At 41.1% G+C, this 15,714-nt stretch overlaps 1 protein-coding gene across 1 annotated transcript in view; it reads right to left on the reverse strand.

Annotated features, from left to right (window-relative positions):
- Window positions 1-13,577, reverse strand: part of LOC126470270 (hemicentin-1-like) — an 808,493-nt gene extending 794,916 nt beyond the window's left edge. The window contains exon 1 of the mRNA XM_050098010.1: window positions 12,914-13,577. Coding sequence (XP_049953967.1) covers window positions 12,914-13,014 — 101 coding nt within the window. The 5' untranslated portion in view covers window positions 13,015-13,577. The remainder of the gene's footprint in view (window positions 1-12,913) is intronic.
- Window positions 13,578-15,714: the final 2,137 nt, after the last annotated feature.

Here is a 15,714-nt window from a genome sequence, read left to right on the forward strand (position 1 = left end):
TACGAGTATGTATGGCATCCTTCCCTCACCAGTCCCTCTCCTTTGGATCTGCCGTTGATACCATTTACGTTGCTCTTCTTCTCGTCACGATCCTCTAAATTAATTTTTTCTTCTTTTTCTGACACTTCTTTTAAGCTTTTCTCCTTTCCTTTTTTTCTTCAGTGTTGAAGCTATTATGATTAGATATAAAAAATTCGACAACACGGAAGGACCTGACAAACCTTATTTTGGAGCTAAAGCAACCAAATCACATTGCAAAATGGTTCAAATGGCTCTAAGTACTATGGGACTTAACATCTGAGATCATAAGTCCCCTAGACTTAGAACTACTTAAACCTAACTAACCTTAGGATGTCACACGCATCCGTGCCCGAGGCAGGATTCGAACCTGCGACCGTAGCAGCAGCGCGGTTCCGGACTGAAATGCCTAGAACCGCTCGGCCACAAATTACATTGCACGAACTTTTTATCCAATTTTGTCGTATTTCACATCTTTTGCTCTCCAGCAACTTTATTTAGCATATAAATGTTAGTTTTCGCTACAATAAACGAACGTGCTTTCAAAATTGCTTGTTTTGAGTCATAAATTATGGACGTAGCATGTCGGAAAGCACGCGTTCCCGATATTCCACAACAGCCGTGTTTCTTTTATGCAGGGTGTTTCACAATTCATATTACACCCTTCTAGAGATTGTAGAGCGGAGTTAGTAGATCAAGTTTTACATAGGAAACCTTGTTCGGAGACATCATACAACGACGCTACAGAGCTTCAAAGTTAAGGCACAGGAGCCTCTAAAAAGTATGTATTCCTTGATTCTGTAACAAACTTTCTAATATGTTGGAGAAGGATAAAGGTATCAATTTGAGGTGACGATCCCTGTAACGGAAAAGAGAGAGTCCGAAGTTATAAGTGGAAACCGTTCTGATACCTCTGTCGGTGGAATACATCTACTGGTACTGTTGTTGCTGAGATTGTAGGGTAGGCAACTTTCAGAGGTGTTAGTATGAACCAAAAAAAAGGAAAAACCGTCCAGTAAACATGGGCTCTAAAATGCATATCTGAGGAGCTATGAGCACTTCTTCATCTTCGCTAGTGTGAAACACATCTCCTCTATCGAATAAGTGCTCATAGCTGTTCTTACAGCCGATGTTTACTAGACATTTCTTCTTGTTTTGATCTACATTACCACCTTTGGAAGTTGCCTACCCTGCAACATTAGCAACAACAGTACCAGTACATATATTCCACTGTCAGAGGTCTCTGGGTCACGGGGTCCAGGGTTCGATTCCCAACCGGGTTGGGGATGTTTTTCTGGGCGGGGACTGGGTGTTTGTGTTGTCCTCATCATTTCATCGTCATCATCATCGTCATTCGTGACAGTGGCTAGACTGGGCTGTGTAAAAAATTGGACTCTGTAAAAATTGGGACTTTGTACGGGCGCTAATGACCGCGCAGTTGAGCGCCCCACAAACCAAGCATCACCATCAATGTCAGAGGTATCAGAATGGCTTTCGCTTATAACTTTCGATTCGTTCACTTGTGGTACAGGGACCCTTACCTCAGGTTGATACATTTAGCCTCATCGTCCTTGACAGTTGCAAACATCATCATGGAATCCTGCTGTATATACATACATCTACAGGCGCCAGCGTCTACAACTTTGACGCTCTGTGAAAACTTGACCTACTAAGTCCCCTCCTCAATCTCTAGAACTGTGCAACACGAATTGTGAAACACTCTGTATATGACTGACGCGAACTGACTTTTGTCAAAGAACAGGAGAACGGTCCATCACAGAAAACTCTGGAAACTGTGATTTCGATGTATCAGTTGGCTGCTGTCACATTTCTGTACATGCACATCTTCCGCATGCTCTGTCCTGAGTATTTTGCTGTTTCATTACGTCTGAGTGAGTGAAAAGAGCAAACATGTTGCGTAACCAGTTAAATTCAACACAAAATGGTGCTCACGAAAAACCAGGGCGTGTTCATTGTCGAGTGTCAAGTGAAGCACGATTCGTGGAAAACGCGTGCGGACTGTTTGTGCAAGAGTTTAAGACTTGGAGTGTCCTAACGAAACATCCAGTAAAGTCTGCAGAGCAAATCTCAGTGGCAAATTGTCGCAAAACGGTGTTTGACGAATAAGAACGGTTATGTTTGATAACAAGGGTCACTCCCACGTCAGTGTTATTGTAAGTATTTTCCAGGCCAGTTTAATTCTGCTCACCCTACGAACATTACCTGATAAAAAGTATCCGAACACATATTAGTGGACATAAATATAGGGTTTGTCCACCCTTAGCCTTTATGGCGGCTTGAACTCTTCTGCGGACACTTCCAATGAGATGTGCGAATGTCCGTCCATTCTTCCTCAAGAGCCGAAACCAGAGAAGATGGTGATGGGCGCTGAAGTCTGGAGCCAAATCGACGTTTTAACTCATCTCAAAGCTGTTCCATTGAGTTCAGGTCGGTATTCCGAGCACGCCAGTCCATTTCAGGAATGTGATTGTCCACAAACCATTATGTCACAGATGCTGCATTATGACAGGGTGCATTGTGATGCCGATAGAATCATCATTCTGAATTGACTTCACTGTTGCCACCACATGTGACGGCGAGTAAGGTTCTCAAGGCATCCCCAAAACTGAAACCTGTCCATCCGAGTGCTACATGATAGAGTGTGCTTCTTCACTCAAAATCATTCGTTTCCAGTCACCTATAGTCCAGTGGTGTCGTTCTTTACACCACTTCAAGCATCACTTGGCATAGTCTACAGAAATGCCTGACTTATGAGAAGGTGCTCGATCTTCTTCTTCTTTCGTTTCACTCTCTTTGGGGTACGCTGGATCAATCATTTCTTTGTGCGTTGTTCTTTTCTTAAGTCCCAGCATTTCTTCATTCTTTCTGATCCTCTTTTCCTCTCTTCTTCCGAGATGAAGGGTTTGAACTTTCGTGTAGATTTGTCTTGGAACCTTATGCTTTCATCTTTAGTGATTAATTTAGCTGCTCGATCGATAAGTGAATTTTCTGAAATCTTTAATTCTACTAGGTCTTTCTCAGTTTCTTTAAACCAGTTGGGTTTCATTTTGTGTTACGGAAAAAGTCAAAGATTTCTTTGGTTAATCTCTTGGAATTCATTCTGAGAAGATGACCATAAAAATTTATTCTCCTTTTTCGCATAGTATCTGAAAGTTTTTCAGTTTTCTTATAGAGAGTTTCATTTTTTATATAGTCTTACAGTCTTGAAATTTTGGTCCTATGATTTTTCTTAAAATTTTTCTTTCCTTTAGCTCAAGTTTCTCCATTTGGCCTTTGAAATTCATATTTAGTGTTTCTGCTGCATACAGTGCTTCTGGCTTAATCAATTTCTTGTAATGTGTGATTTTGGACCCCTGTGAAAGGGATTTTTTGTTGTATCTATTTTTTGTTAGTTGGAAGGCCAATTCAAGTTTATTTTTTATGGATTCCAATGCTTTGTTTTCCCCAGCATTCCAACTAATCCATTCTCCGAGATATTTGAATTCTTTTACTATTTCAATCTTTTGTTCTTGAACTTTGAGGTATTTACATGAGTGCTCGATGTTTGTCAATATCTTAGTTTTTCAAAGGAGATGTGAAGACCTATTTTAGCTGGTTGTTTTTTAGTTCAAGGATTTGCTCCCGTTCTTCTTCCATTGTTTCAGCAAACAGGGCCATAACATCTGCAAAAGCAGTGAAATTTACTTTAAGGTTCTTCTTTTTGCATCCCAGTCTTATACCACTCTCTGACTACTTTCTCAAGCGCACAATTGAACAGCAACGGTGACAGCCCATCCCCCTGTCGCACTCCCGTTTTTATTTCAAAGGGTTCCGATAATTCGCCCATAAATTTAACTTTCGAAAATGTATTTGTAAGGGTCGCTTTTATAATATTAGTTGTTTTCTTATCCAAACCCATTTCTATCAGGACTGATAACAGAGACTCTCTACCAATCGTATGGTATGCTTTTTTGAAGTCAATGAAGGAGATTACGTATGCCATTGCCCTTGATTCTTGGTATGCCATAATGTTTTTGAGGTTTAGTATTTGTTCCGAACATGATATACCCTTTCTAAAACCTGCCTGGTATTCCCCAGTTTGCGGGCCCAATTGCGGCTCTGCCCTGTTCAAAAGGACTTTAGAAAGAATCTTGTATGTTATACCCAGCAGTAATATTCCTCTGTAATTGTAGGGGTCTGTCTTCAAACCTTTCTTGTGGATAGGGTGGATGAGAGCTGTTCTCCATGCTGTGGGGATCTCTTCTTCTTTCCAGATTTTATCGAAAACACAATGAAGAGATGTAATTGCATTTTTGTCAGCTTTTTCCATAGTTCGGCCACTGTTTGGTTTTCTCCGGGCGCTTTGTTGTTTTTAAGCTCTGAAATGACCTTCTGTAGTTCTTCCGTCGTTGGTGGTTCTGAATCCGGATTGTCACGGTTATGTGGGATGGATTCAAATTTTTCAAGGATGGGTTCACAATTCAAGAGTTTCTCAAAGTAGGTGCTCGATCATTGCACACTATTCTTGTCACTCTCACTTCACAATCTGTCGACTTGGGTAGCTTTAGATGGACTGAAATGTCCCCGACAGATCTGTTACTCACGTGACATCCAATGACTATTCCACGTTCGGAGACTCTGAGCTCTCCTGACCGACCCATTCTGCAGTTACCTCTTCTCTATGATAATACAATACTCCTCGCCTCCTTTTTTGATGGTTGGTCCGCCTCTCGTGACATTTAGTGGCCAGTTCCAAATTACATAGGGGTTTTGAACACTATATATAAGTGTGCAATACTTAAGGACGAAAGTAAGTTTCACATGATGTGTCACTGCCAAATAACGTAACTCACTGAAACTTGGACCATACATAGAAAGAACTGCTACAGTACAGTACAGGAAATAACTAAAAGAAATACACAAAGAGACGATAATTACACTGAAGTCACCGCCATTTATGATGGTCCCCCGCATATTAGAAAAAGCAGGACATGACCCTTTATAGGAAGAGAGATCACCACAGAAGGGAATGCATGCTATGCAACATGTTCCCATCGTCGCTACAAGGTTGGTAAGTAGTTCTCATGGTAGGGCGTACTATTCCTCCCAGGGCTTTAGTTGGATAGTCACCATCATTCAGTACCGATAGTTACAGAATTGCCCGAATGGAGTACCGGAAGTCCTAAAACCGGCAGATTTATAGCGGTGTTGACCGGCTCATAAAATACCAATCCTATAGTTGTTTATAAATTCTATAAATTTATTGAATTGGTCAGGCAATAGAAAATAATCTCATACGATATACCTAATAATGGGTGAGATGATAATATTGCTGCACGATACGAAGGATTACAAAGAAAAACGTCCTTCAGCAATGAGTTAGTTTGTCTGACGTTATATTTTATGTTAACAAGACTCGTTGCATCTAGAGTTTGATTGCATTTGGAGCACGATCTCGATTGCAATAGCAGTAGGTACTGTGACTTGTTGGGAATCAGATGTTATGTATCTGATCATTATGCAAAATGAGTTTACTAATGCGGTTATGACAAAATAATTGTGGCGAAACCGGTGAAGGTGAAAGTAATATTGCAAAAATTTCGAGTGAAGTTAGTGATAGTGCCGAAAGTGCAAGTGGACAGACCCGTCGCAGTAGAGAAGGCTCTACAATACACTGTGTAACGGATTCAGTCAATGATACCACTCTTCTGCCTTGCTGCTGGACCTCAGCTCAGTGGAATTATTTTAGAGATGAGAATGCATCGATAATTATTAATAAAGTTAACTTAGGATTTAAGATATGTTCATTCCTAAAAAGCCCCAGGGACTTCACATTTCAGAGGAATGGGTGCATGGAAAAATAAATTTCTATGGGAGTGATAAAAGAGCTCAAAACAGAGTTGGAGGGAAAAAATTCATGACCATAAATTAAGTAAATCAAACATATCTGGGTCAGAAGACGTGGAATTAGATGAAAAGCAATACTTAGGACAAGGATTTATAACAGTGCAATAAGAAGAAGTTGAAATGCCTGCTCGTATTTTTAGAACAGCTTGCAAAATGTCAAAATACCAGAGACCTTATACACTTATATGCCAGTTGATATACATCTCCAAGCTCCTAACAGTGGGAAGAATCCTTGACGAGAATTTCTGTTTCAGTGATCACATCTCATATCGATAAAAGTATCCGTGAAAGGCTCGAGAAATATACTGTAGAAAAAAACAGAAAATGGGTACATTTATAGATGAATCTATCACACTAAGCAAAAAGCAGATACAAGTTGTGTGTTTTAAATTTCCTATGGAGGACACTGACAGTTAGCAAACTATGTTTTTAGGTATGACTGAACTAGCTTGTAGTATTACTGTTGTTCTTCTGAAAAAAACTTGTATGTTTTTCATGTTAAGATGCCTCAACAGTGATAGGCAGAAATAGTGGTATAGGGGCACAACCTAAAAATTTATTGCCCTCTATCATAATCTGACACTGCAGCAACCATAGACTAGAGTTAGCTGTTAATGATTCCATCATAGAAATCCGTGGATTAAATTACTCTCAGACATTTGTAGAAAAACTGTATGATCTATACAATCAGTCTCCCAAGAACCAAGAGACTCAAAAACCTGTGCCAAAGCTTTGGGGAAACGAATGTTCTATATTGGTAACACTTTCACAGTTCGGTGGGTTTCATCGATTAAAAGAACTCTGCAAGCTATACGAGAAAACTTTGAGAATTTATATTCCCATTTGGGCATGGCTGAGAAAGATGCTAGAAGAGATAAGTCAGATATTCTAGCTTACGGAAATATTTAGGATGTGCTTTGTGCTCTTCAAAAGAAGGAAATGACGCTGCCAGCAGCACATAAACTGATTAAAAGAACTGCTAGAGTATTACAGCCATTGCTGCAAAACCTGGCCATTATGACAAAGTAGCTAACGGTATGACTAAATTAAGTAAATTCAAATCCGTGCCTCTGTCAGGATCCAATAAAATAAGAATGATTCATGTAGGACTGTTTTACACAAGTCCTGTTGCCAATTTAGAATGAAGATTGTTAATTACTTAGTTTTCTTACATTGGAATGATTCAAGATTTGCATAATACAGGGTGTTTCAAATTCAGTATACTGATTTTCAGGCTTTGTAGCATTTATTACAATCAACCTGAAATTACAAATAAAACATCAAATGAAAGAGCAACTCAAACAGTATTTCTTACAAGTGTTCAATGTGAGCACCATTCGCCACATATCGAGTCGATAGGGGAGTTCTCCCCAAACCTTGTTTTGAGTGTCTGGTGTTATTGTTGCAAAAATCCTGTTCTAAAGTCGGGTATAAATCAGCTGGTTGCAGAGATTCATAGATATGATGCTTTATAAAACCCCAAACGTAAAAATCGTATGGCATCAAGTTGGGTGTAAACGTGGAGGCCATACAAAACAAGCAATGTTATCCGCCGCCTTGCAGCCAATCCAGCGATTGGGCACATCGTTTAACTACTTGCGTACTGAGTTATGCCAGTGAGGCGGCGCCCATCTTACTGCCAGATAAAGTTCTGTGGTTCAGCTCCTTCCAACTGAGGAAAGAAGCATAGTTATAACGCATCATGAAAAGAAGCACCGATTACAGTTGCTTCCCCGAAAAAGAAAGGCTCATAAACTTTCCTCCGGGATACGGCTCAAAAAAATCAGTTTAGGGGAGTCTCGTCGCAGTTGCACTATCTCGTGGGGATTTGCTGACCACCAGATGTGCACATTATGTGTGTTCACATTTCCACGTAGGTGAAATGTCGAGTCATCATTGGAGGCGACGCGATCCAGCAAATTTTCACCGTCATTTCGTTTGCGGCAGTCGGTGCATAAACCGTAATCTGAAGGCTTTAGATTTTTAACAACTGCAAACTATAAGGACAAAGTAAGCGCGTCTTTAAAAGTCTCCACACAGACGACATTGGATTTGCTATTTCATGGCTAGCCTTCCGAAATGATTTCTTGGGACTACGTGTGATCACGTTCTTCATTCACTCTTGGGTCTGAACAGCTCTTTCATTTGATGTGCTGTTTATAACTATAAGCTGAATGTAATAAATTCTACAAATCTTTAAAACCTTTGTAATCATCTTGAAACATTCTGTAGTAGTAGCTATAATGATCTTCTCTGTTATCTAACAGTATTAAATCCACCTGAATGGCCCGAGAAGGTAGAGACAATGCATGGAAAAACAATTTAGAATCTCAGATAACAGGAAAACTTCAAACGCTTTCAAGGAGTACAAAAAATATAGAAATATTGGAAGGAAGCCTCGTGATCTACTGCCATTGCTTTTTGCTTCACACATCATTGTTATATCAACAGCTGAGTGTAACCGCTCATTTAGCTCCATGAATCAGATTGTAACACCTTTAAGAAATGCCTTATTTGGTGGATCATGTGTCTGATATAATGTTCATTAATTACCTGGACCTCCTTTTTCGGAATTCGACCCACTGTCATATGTGATAACTTGGCTGACAGTCGGCAGGGATCAGCAGAGGAAACCTCCCGTCGTAAAACACTGCGGAGCAACATCCCTTCGAAACTGTGTGGAAAATTTTGAAGGATTAGGTGAGTACCGAAAGTTATAAAATAAGGCCCTGATTCCTCCACTAGAGCGACTGACAACTGCAGGATGGTCGGTGAGTGTGTGGACGTACTATAGTAAGTCTGTTCAAGCATTCCACAAGTGCCTGATGAGATTTAAATCGGGGGAACGGGTCTGCAAGTATATTAGCCGAATATCCCCTTGTTCCAAGAGGTCCTACACCCGCATAGTTCAAAGCGGTCGCGCATTGTCATCGATAAAAATGAAGTCGAGGTCGAATGCAACCCTGAAAAGACTCTCATGGGGAAGAAGTACAGTGTTACAATAACGTTGATCGGTGATTATACCGTGTTCAAAGATTTGGAGGCCATTATGTTCATGCGACATTATGGCTAGCCACATCATAATACCGGGACCACCAAAACGACCTCGCTCCATAATGATCCTTCGTGCATTACGTGCACACACCCCTCGCCATATGGGGCTATGTAAAGCGCCCAGCAACTTTACGGGTTTGCATTCAGCCCTGAATTTATTTTTATGGATGGCAGTGCACGACCGCATCGAACTGCACGGGTGGAGTAGCTCTTTGAACGAGAGGATAATCGGTGGATGGACAGGCCTGCCCATTCCCTCGACTCAAATTCTACCGAGCACGCATGGGACGCTTTGTGGGGGCGTATTACAGCACGTGCACACGCCCCATCCAGATGTTGTCAACCGCGCTGGTGGAGGAATGGAAACTCCTAGCACAAGAACTTATCACCAACCTTCTGACTAGTATGGGAGCACGTTGCAGAGCATGCACTGCTGTCCGTGGTGATACACACCCTATTAAAACTATATCCCACCGAGCGAAGTGGCGCAGTGGTTAGCACACTGGACTCGCATTCGGGAGGACGACGGTTCAATCCCGTCTCCAGCCATCCTGATTTAGGTTTTCCGTGATTTCCCTAAATCGTTTCAGGCAAATGCCGGGATGGTTCCTTTGAAAGGGCACCGCCGATTTCCTTCCCAATCCTTCCCTAACCCGAGCTTGCGCTCCGTCTCTAATGACCTCGTTGTCGACGGGACGTTAAACACTAACCACCACCAAAACTATGTCCCAGCTTTTGTGATTCCAGGGTAGCATGAGAAATCGCGGTGACTTTAGTGTAATTCCTGTCTTCGAATAAAAGTGTCACTTCTCTTTGTCTCATTGCGTATTTCCTTCAGTTACATTCTCTATTACGCTGTAACAGTTCTTTCTATGTATGGTTCAAGTTTCATCGAGCTATGTTACTTGGCAGTGAAATATCATGCGAATATTACTTTCGTCCTTAAGTTTTCCCCGCCAGTGGATATACGGGTAAATTACGAACAACAATATCTAACGTCTTAAATTCAGTTCTCAGTCGGACCAAGGATTTTATCCGCGACTATTCTGTCATTTCTCCTCTGGCAATACTTTGTTTATGTGAGAAATGCCAATCTGTAGCATGTTGCGGAATCTTGACCGTGTACCATAATTTTCCTTTAATGGTTGGAAGAAGACAAATGCGTACTATGTCTAATAGAACCATGCCAGTTAATTAAGTACATGTTCCCTAGATCATCTGATAAATTCGTTTATCGAAATGATATGGATAGAGTCTATTTACAGGATATGTATACAAATTTAGTGTTAATGAACACATTGTTTTTAGTCCTACTCACGCAACAACATCTAAGAAATAGTTTTGTTTACAGGGCACCAGTTTTTCAATAGAAATTCGTGCATGGAATAGCAGGAATCGGCCAGGACAATTTTGCTTCATTACCTGTCAGACATTTGATGTTTTTGGGCAAAGGAGCAAAATTTTTGCTGCTGAATATTACACTCCTCTCTGAGTCCCTGACAGGTTTAGCAATGGGTAGTAAAGATCATCTTTCCCTCTAGGGTTGTAGGTATGAGTATCACTGTTCTTTTCATATTGGGAACGATTATTTATCACGAATTTCATTAGCAAATGTATGTATTTGATAGTGCTGTTAAAATCCCTAGCTCCTTGAAAAGCTACCTACATGACACCCATTTGTGAACTGCTCGCTTTTGTTCAATCAATACATTCTTTCTAAGTGATGAGTTATCCCAGAAAATTATTCTGTAAAACATTGTTGAGTTGCAATATGGAAAATATTAGAAGTTAAGCACAAAAGATGAACTGAGCGTTCGGATCTTGAATAGTGCTGCCCAAATAAAAGGACACAAAGATGAACTCTTAAAAGCTACACTCGGTGTCGTCAAGAAACTTCGAAAGTACATGAAAGTATGAGTTGGAGTTTATGAAAATCAACTCTGAACTTAATCATCTTCTTTTGCTTAGCACCTTTTGAGAGTATTTGTTTGGATTACATCCTAATAACCGTATCTCTATAACCAATAAAAACTGGACACATGTTATATGAAATGTTTAATTCGAATTAGTCTATACCACCACGTATCACCTACAAAAATATTTACGAGTCCTCCAGAAACACCCTGCATATATACTTTTTTCTGTTATTTCTAGTTACAGTGAAGCACGTGTAACATGAAAATGCTCAAAACGAAAAATCGGCTAACACGAAATAATTCTGCGTTCCTAACGAAACGCTATGCGATATCATACATTTTTGTTCTGTAACAAGAAATAAAAATAGTTTAAGACGCATAGGTCTCGGACGATCATACATACGTTCTTTCTGCATTTGCAACGTAACCCAAATTTATTGATTTATATTTTTTGTTGAACGAAGAAAGACAATGATTGCTACTTTTCTTTGTGTGCTGCCATTGTCAGAGCACTGCCATCATTTTTCGGATTCAGTGATAGGTTTACTGAAACCAGAAAATTTTGTATCAAAGTCATGGAAGACTCCACAGTATTTTACTGTCCTGTAGTATCTCCAGATGAATTTGTTGCAGTAGATGAAGATCTGTATATAGCTCCAATTATGATAATCGGAGACATTTTGGCGGTCGTTCAGAGATCAAAACATCGCAGCGATGTAGATGATGACGACGAAATTGTCAGTAAAATCAACATTACAGGTCCTGTAACCACAACATCAGAAATTGGGAACGTCGTGATAGGTATGCGCAGATACGTATTTAGATGGTGATTCGAATGACTAAATGGAAAACCAATGGGCTACAAGAAAAACATTTGTCGAATATTTGATGCTGAAAAAGATATTACAAAAATTAGTATTAGATTTTCTCCACGAAGAAACATTAATTTACTGTATATAAACTTTTAATGTACAGTATGTACTGCGTCTTCTTTTTCTGCACGTCTTTGTCTATTACAGTGTCCATTGCTACCTTGGCCTTTCTAGACTTCTTTGGCCTTCGAAATTTTCTTTGGCCTACCATATAGTATTTTCTTATGGGGTAAGGTATTCTGCCTGTCGAGATGTTTTCTCCAATTTCTTTTCTTGTCTTGTACTTTGTTTCTTACGTTAAATATGTTTCTTAATCTGTCTACTCTGGTACTGGCCTTCACAGCCCTAAGAAGTCGCATTTCAGTTGCCTGGTTGTTACTTTCTCGTCGCTTGTGAGTAACCGACGACTTACTTGGTTAGAACAGTGTGAGAACGTCGATTACTTATAAAACTTTATTCGCGTTATTTTTTGTGTCTTGTTTAACCCGTTTCTTGTTCCACATATCTTTTGGTTCCACGTCCCAGGTAAATGAAATGAGTGACCTGTTCTACAACTGTACTGTCCACAACTATTTTCGTCCTTACGTGGTTCCTTACTACAAAAGCCGATATTTTAGTTTCCTTTGTAGATGTAGTCAATATTGTAGTCTCAGACTATTTTGTTTAGAAGAAATATTCACCCATTTGTTCTTTACTTAATAAACACACTGTTATTACTTTCAATCCGCATTTCAGGATCCTAAAAGTAATATACTAGATTTTATTAAGTTAGTGAAGAACAAATGGGTTTCCGTTGAGGAAAATCGACAGTTGATGCAGTATTTGTGATGAAACTGGTCATGAAAAAAATGGAAGAAGTTAAGTGAGAGGTGTACCTACTGGTACGTATAGTAAATTTTAGGAGGAAATGGAATTACTACAACGTAATTCTTCGAGATAAAAAAAGCTGTTTTCGCGTGTACCATTTAACAGGAAACTGTTATAACACGAGCAAATATTTTGGTTTCCTTTTTCAGTGAATGTGTCTGTATTGGTACACACTGGCTCTCAGTAATGGTATACTGGAAACATAACACCCATACCCAAAGCGGAACTAAAGCTACGAAGCAGGCCATGTCAGAGCCATTAGTTGAACGAGGAGATTACCTGGTAGGATCTCGGTCGTGGTCTCCAGACGCGGCATCACCCCCAGCGAAGTAGGGTGGCAGGGGCAAGCCTTCTTTCCCGTAGTTGGCGTCGTCGCTCATCACTTGGGTGCCACCGTCCACACCATCTCCCAACTCCCACGGCCCTTCCTCAGGAATTACGGCAGCAACGTTTAGTTCGGTCGTCGTGGTTTCGCTATAGATTTCCTCTGTGCTCGCGTTGCGCTCGGTGGATTCATTTCCGCGAGAGCTGACTGTGTGCTGAGTAGTAGTTTCTAGTACAGAGGCGGTAACTGTGGGCTCAAGTGTCTGGCCTGTTGTTTCCGTCAGCTGAAGCTGTTGTGGTACCAGAGGGCCACAGTGGGACGATTCGGTACCATTTGGGTTTTCGGAGCAGTCGTGGTCCCCCCTGTCGATCTGTGGAGCGGCTGTGTCGGTCCACCCTGGCAGTGACGAGTCGTTGTCTGGGTGTTCCACAACGGTTGTGGCAACTTCCTGGTCGGTCTCCGTCGTGTAGCCCTGTTCGTCATCGGTGCCGAGGCAGCCTACGCTGGCGTCGCAGCCGGGCGGCTCTGTGGCGGGTAGGAAGCCCTCTTCGGGCGGTTGCGGCTCTTGCGCGAGCCCCAACGCGAGGCACAGCAGCGGCAGCAGCAGTAGCGCCCGCGGCGACATGTCTGCGTGCACTGACGGGCTCCAGCCGCGAACGCAGACGCGCCGGCAGCATTGCCCCCACCACGGGGTCACCACGGCGCCGTAAAAAAACGTCGCGCCGTGCACTGCAAAACGTGCCAAGCACAACAAAGCGGCACAGCGCGCCTTCCCTATTTTCCCACGGCCCTTTTCCAAGTACCAACAAAAAATGTACGGTCAATAAATTTGAATATGTCTAACGCCCGTGGCGGGGAGGCTCAGAAACTCAGGACAGGGAAGATAGAAGTGGTCTTCCATAGACATTGATACAGACAGGCCTGATTAATACCGTGTTGGTCCATCTTTAGAACCATACAGGGTGATTCAGCTGTCCCTACCTATGGGTTTTTAAGCAACCCGCAACGCCTTCAAAAACCATGCGTGGGATTTTCAGGGGGGGGGGGGGGGGGCAAATCAGGGAATCTGCCCCGGGTGGCAGTTTCAGGGGGGCGTCAAATTCATATTCTTGAAGAAAAATCCTTGTTTGACAAAGCACCTAGCATCCAGCGCACGTTGGTGTATCGATTATTCATATGATTTTGAAACGCATCCCTGTTGGTTTTTGAACATTTTTGAACACATTATAAGTTGATTTCTGAACGAATCATAAGTTTATTTTTGAATGCGTGCGTAGCGTACGTGATGACTCTGCTAGGGGAATCCCTGTTGCATCCAGAGATAAAAAACTAAAAAATAAATTTCCCGCAGACAAAAGCGCATAGGGCTACACGAGCCGAGCCGAATAAATACGAACGGGTGAACGCAAATCGCTGTTTGTTTATGTGGTTGATTAGGTGGGTGAATGATTAGCGTTGTTATAATTATTAGCGAAATCCATAGATCCAGGCCACCAAAGTGTAAATAAAGTACTAACAGGAGTAACAGACAAGAATACATATTATCGTCTCGGTGTATCCAAGAAAATGAAATTTTGACAAAATTTTTGGCAGATCGCTACACTATTGAGTGCTAGTTGTACAGTCGTTAGCAGCCGTTTAAGTTCTGTTCTCGGAATAGCGCGGAACATCTAATCGGAGACTAAACACGGGATAACTAAACCGATGATTCTGGTAGGGTTAGTGAAGTTAGCCGGAGAATAAGCTTTGACTATGGCAGGAATAATTATAGAATTAGTGATTACAAGATTGTTTATTAGAACGAGGAAGGAGAAGAAACGGGGACATCACACAAATTATATGGAAGAATATGACGATTACAAATTAATATACAAATTTCGTACTACTACTTTTCGATCTCATGCTTGAGAAACTGGAGTATATGAATGAAATGTGAAATTATTTCCGAACAAAGAGCTTTTTGACTGTAGTAGGCCTAATAGGAATTTTTATACTGGTACTTACAGAGTATATTTTATCGTGTTATTTATGTGAATGACGTACATAAAAACGACAGTTTGTGCCAAAAGTCTCTTTGGTGCGCGTTACAATTGCTGCAATATTAGAAAGGCCTATCTCGTTTTATCTAGCAGACAGTGACAAAATAGATGTAATCAAATCCAGAAACCACACCAGTCTTTGGTACAATGCGCATTAACAGCTTTTTCAGTATTAGACAGCGACATTTTTATTTTTCATGTAGGAAAACGTTTGACGAACTTTGAAGGGTGATTGGTTCTTTCGCAGAAAGGAAAGCACGTCATGTAAATCTGTAGCAAGATTAGGGAGGAAAAAATGCTGGGATCTGAGGACTGAAGAAATGTGTACCGTACTGTCTTGCTTGTCTCTTGTCTTCACTGGTTTTATGTTTCTTATATTTAATTTTATGTCGCACAAAAGAGGAAGTTCTCAGCTAATAGGTAACAAAGAGTGCAAGTTTTCTGAAGAGTTCCCTTTCTCCCGGTCACAAATAATCCCCCCCCACCCCCAAAGTATTAACTGCTTTTTTTTTTTTTCTAAAGGGGGTAGGATGTTAAACCGGCCGACTGGGAGTAAAAGAGGCACCACAGATCATTTTACTGTCCACTGTCCTGAATGTAGGTTTGATGGCTTCCATTACAAAATATACGCATTTGAATTCCACAGAGGGAAATACACATGCCCTTTGGCATACTTAACACCAAATACCATGTCTTACATTTCCTAGAACGTGTGT

This window comes from Schistocerca serialis, chromosome 3 (assembly GCF_023864345.2).
Source record: "Schistocerca serialis cubense isolate TAMUIC-IGC-003099 chromosome 3, iqSchSeri2.2, whole genome shotgun sequence".
Classification (NCBI taxonomy): Eukaryota; Metazoa; Arthropoda; class Insecta; order Orthoptera; family Acrididae; genus Schistocerca; species Schistocerca serialis.